This window comes from Microtus oregoni, unplaced genomic scaffold, assembly GCF_018167655.1.
Source record: "Microtus oregoni isolate MIOR12 unplaced genomic scaffold, Mior012 000107F_ref0000227, whole genome shotgun sequence".
Classification (NCBI taxonomy): domain Eukaryota; kingdom Metazoa; phylum Chordata; class Mammalia; order Rodentia; family Cricetidae; genus Microtus; species Microtus oregoni.
The window spans coordinates 644,451-648,613 of NW_024544725.1; the positions used below are offsets into that span (position 1 = coordinate 644,451).

The 4,163-nt window shown below is 46.3% G+C and overlaps 1 protein-coding gene across 1 annotated transcript; it reads left to right on the forward strand.

Annotated features, from left to right (window-relative positions):
* Nucleotides 1–2,214: 2,214 nt before the first annotated feature.
* LOC121443476 (POU domain, class 3, transcription factor 4-like) lies at nucleotides 2,215–3,349 on the forward strand. Its single transcript, XM_041645224.1, has one exon. It carries the CDS (start codon nucleotides 2,215–2,217, stop codon nucleotides 3,298–3,300), a length of 1,086 nt encoding a protein of 361 aa, XP_041501158.1. The 3' UTR covers nucleotides 3,301–3,349.
* The last annotated feature ends 814 nt before the right edge of the window (nucleotides 3,350–4,163 follow it).

Genomic DNA, 4,163 nt, shown 5'->3' on the forward strand with positions numbered 1-4,163 from the left:
AAAGAGAAGACATATAGAAACAGACACACAGAGATGGAGAGAGAGTGCCTGCGCACAAGAGTGTAAGAGGGAGGGAGGGAAGGACAGAGGGTGGGAGGGAGGGAGGAATGGAAGGAGGGAGGGAGACAGGGAGAGGCAGTGGGAATGAATCGATTTCTAGGTTAAAAGCAGATAAGCCCTTACAATAGGGCATCAGCAAATGAACCTACAATTTCAATGAAAAAGCAGGGTGAAGCAGGGAGGATGGCGAAAGATCCTCTCTGCCAATAATTACTGTGTTTATCTTTAAGAGCAAAAGAAAGATTTCAAACAGATGCCAGGTTTTCTCACCTAACAAACGCGCATTTACATTTACCAATCTCTGCTCCTATTACTTTGTGCTGTCATAAAAATAATCACCAATTTCACAGGAAATAGATACTCTTCCGCTATATAAAGGAATGACAGAATAAGCTCACCTTGCTTTTATTTTTTTTCTCATTTTCTTGCATTTTCTTCAGATCTGTCTTCTTAGAGAAACTAATGCCTTAATGACTTTCTGGTAGCTGCAAGCCTTCTTTTATTTCAGCTAAATATATGAAAATGTATGCAAATTTAAATCAAGCTTAACCTAGGAAGCTCTTGCAATATATTTAATGGAATTTCAAACCAATAAGGGAACTCTGATGCCGTCTTCTGTTAGAGCAAATATAATTACACAGCTAGGTTGCCTCCAAAATTACCGAACGAAAGGTCATTTAAAAAAAAAAAAAACAACTTCACATTTGGTATTGGGTGTTGTGTGTTTCTTGTCTTTTCTGAGCTAGTGTAATTGTAACATCTTTGCATTTCCACCAACTCTGCTTCCAAGCAACACCTTTGCGTGGGGCTGTGGAGCACATGGACTTGCTCTTCTCTAACTTGGAAAAGCCTAGGAGGGTATGTCTTTCCTTTAAACAAAATTTGAAAGCGGTCGGGTCCCCCGGGCTGAAAGCTAATTCAAGCTTTGTGGCAGCTGTGGAGAAATGGAAAAACTGTGCAAGATGCCTAGCCACCAAGATCTCTCTCCGGTTTCTCGGTTTCTCTCCCTCTTTCCCACTACCCTTTTCTCCCCCCCCCTCCTGTCTTCTCTTTCCTTGTCTCTCTGATTCTCTACATTTTGAAAGAACAGTAGAGAAAGCACATTTCTCAGTATTTCTATCACTCTGCTAAGGAAGCGGGCTGTAAAGGTTTCAAAGAGTTTTTTCCGGGTACAACACTGGGCTTGCTTGGTGTTCTGAGTGCTTTCCAGTCTGCCTGTTGGGAATGGGGACTGGGTTTGCTGCGTGCATCTAGGGTGAGTGTGGAAGATGACTGCCTGCTTCAACAAGCTGCTGAGAGACCTCTGATGGGAACTGACAGGGGAGCAAAGATAAAGTCAGATTTCCAATTAACCAGCAAACTTAAAACTGACTGAGTCTTCCAAGGAGCACTTTAAGATTTACATTCGCAAACCCTCAACTCTTCATGCCCTGAATCAAAAATTAAAAAAAAAAAAAGCAGAAATCTTTTTCCTAGAGCTTTTTTGTTTCTTGTAAATGTAACAGGAGCAAAATAAATTAGAATAGCTTTTATTAGATAATGAATTTTCTTTTTGGGCTCTGACCTAAAACATTGCATTGCTCAAAGTTTGTAGATGCGTTTTATTTTGCAGTCCCCACCACACAGTAACCCAAAGTGCTAACTAACTAAATCTGAAAATTTTAATGCAGTAAGATCAAAATGACATTTTAATTTCTCTTTCTTCCTTCCTTTTTCTTTCTTTCTTTCTTTTTTTTTATTTCAGTAAGCTAAAGGGAGATCTGAAACCAAAGGTAGCCTCACTTCCACTCTACACAAATACAGCCTTTCTCCGTCACAAACAAACACTTGGTCTCCAGGAGGGGGGAAAGGGTTAACTAAAAGAGCCGCTGCCACTCTGAGCTAGGCAGCCAATGGAGCCTAAAGATTGATTCACTTTCTGCTTGGGTCTCACTGAAACTCCGGAGCTTCGCCAGCCTAATTTGGAAAGCGAGCTCGGCCTCCCGCACCATCATTGGCTGAGTTTATGCCTGGCCAGGCCAAGTCGAGCTGCGATTGGCCTTGGCGGGTGCCGGTAACCCGCGCTAGCGGCTTTGGTTCCCCCGCACCATAGATGTCAAAGGCTGAAGCTGCTCCCTTTGCCACATTATAACTAGTAGAGGATCCTCATCGACCATGGCCACAGCTGCCTCGAATCCCTACAGCATTCTCAGTTCCAGTTCCCTCGTCCATGCGGACTCTGCGGTCATGCAGCAGGGAAGTCCTTTCCGCAATCCTCAGAAACTTCTCCAAAGTGACTACTTGCAGGGAGTTCCCAGCAATGGGCATCCCCTAGGGCATCACTGGGTGTCCAGTCTGAGCGACGGGGGCCCGTGGTCCTCTACATTGGCCACCAGCCCCCTGGACCAGCCGGATGTGAAGCCTGGACGCGAAGATCTGCAACTGGAAGCAATCATCCATCACCGCTCGCCGCACGTAGCCCACCACTCGCCCCATACTAACCATCCGAATGCCTGGGGAGCGAGCCCAGCTCCAAACTCGTCCATCCCGTCTAGCGGTCAACCCCTCAACGTGTACTCGCAGCCGGGATTCACGGTGAGCGGTATGCTGGAGCATGGGGGACTCACTCCACCACCAGCTGCTGCCTCCACACAGAGCCTGCATCCAGTGCTCCGGGAGCCTCCAGACCATGGTGAGCTGGGCTCGCACCACTGCCAAGACCACTCGGATGAGGATACTCCAACCTCTGCTGAGTTGGAACAGTTCGCCAAACAATTCAAACAAAGAAGAATCAAGTTGGGGTTCACGCAAGCCGACGTGGGGCTGGCACTGGGCACCCTGTATGGCAACGTGTTCTCGCAGACCACCATCTGCAGGTTCGAGGCCTTGCAACTGAGCTTCAAGAATATGTGCAAGCTGAAACCCCTGCTCAATAAGTGGCTGGAGGAGGCTGATTCATCCACTGGAAGCCCTACCAGTATTGACAAGATCGCCGCTCAGGGCCGCAAGCGCAAGAAGCGAACCTCCATCGAGGTGAGTGTCAAGGGCGTCCTGGAAACGCATTTCCTCAAGTGTCCCAAGCCTGCAGCGCAGGAGATCTCCTCGCTGGCAGACAGCCTCCAGTTGGAGAAAGAAGTGGTGCGTGTCTGGTTCTGTAATAGAAGACAAAAAGAAAAAAGAATGACTCCGCCTGGGGATCAGCAGCCACACGAGGTTTATTCGCACGCGGTGAAAACAGACGCGTCCTGCCACGATCTCTGACTGGAGGAAGCCAGAAGGTGGTCCGCAGCACTGGGAGCAGTGCGGATATCATTCTCACTCCTTTCCTTCCTTTCATCACTACAGTCTTTATTATTGCTATCTCTCTAGCTTGCTAGCTCTTTCTTTCCTCCACAGGGGTTTCTAACTTATGTTAAGAAAGGAAACACACACACACACACACACACACACACACACACACACACATGCACGCACGCATTCAGGATTCTCAACTCTGAAACACAATTGTATTAAGCAGTCCAGGTGGGGACCTCATAGTCCCTGCTGCAAGGGCAATTTTCCTCCAACCTTTTCTGCTGATCAATACATATTGTTTACTCTGAGTAAGATTTGTTTGGTTGCTCCTCTCTAAAAAGGGCAAGGAGCTGGGTAACAGGGGTGGGGTCGGGAGAGGGTGGGAAGACAGATGTGTGCCTATGAATAACCTTTCAGCGCCTTGGTTATAGCAGCTGTATTTCAGGTGAAATCTGTTTTACAATAGACTAGTTTTGCATTTTTTAAAACTTCTATAGCGTTTCTAAATGTCTGCGGTGTTTTACTACAAGCTGTACACAATATTTGTGAGATAATTTGTATCTAATCGACCACTTCACATTATTATTGCTAGTATTATTATTTCTTCATTCAGCTGATGGGTTTTTAATTGCTTAAAAAGGGAGGGGAGGCTGGAAGGAGGAAAGAGAAAAATGCTCACCTCTTGCACTCCCACACTTTCGAATCTGCATGGATAGAAATACCATGGAGAAAGTTGATGTTTCTATTTTTCCCCCTGGGACTGAGTGCTTATGTGGGCAGAACAAGCAAACTGAATGGGTTTGCAAAGAAGCCTAAAGTAAGAGAGGCTA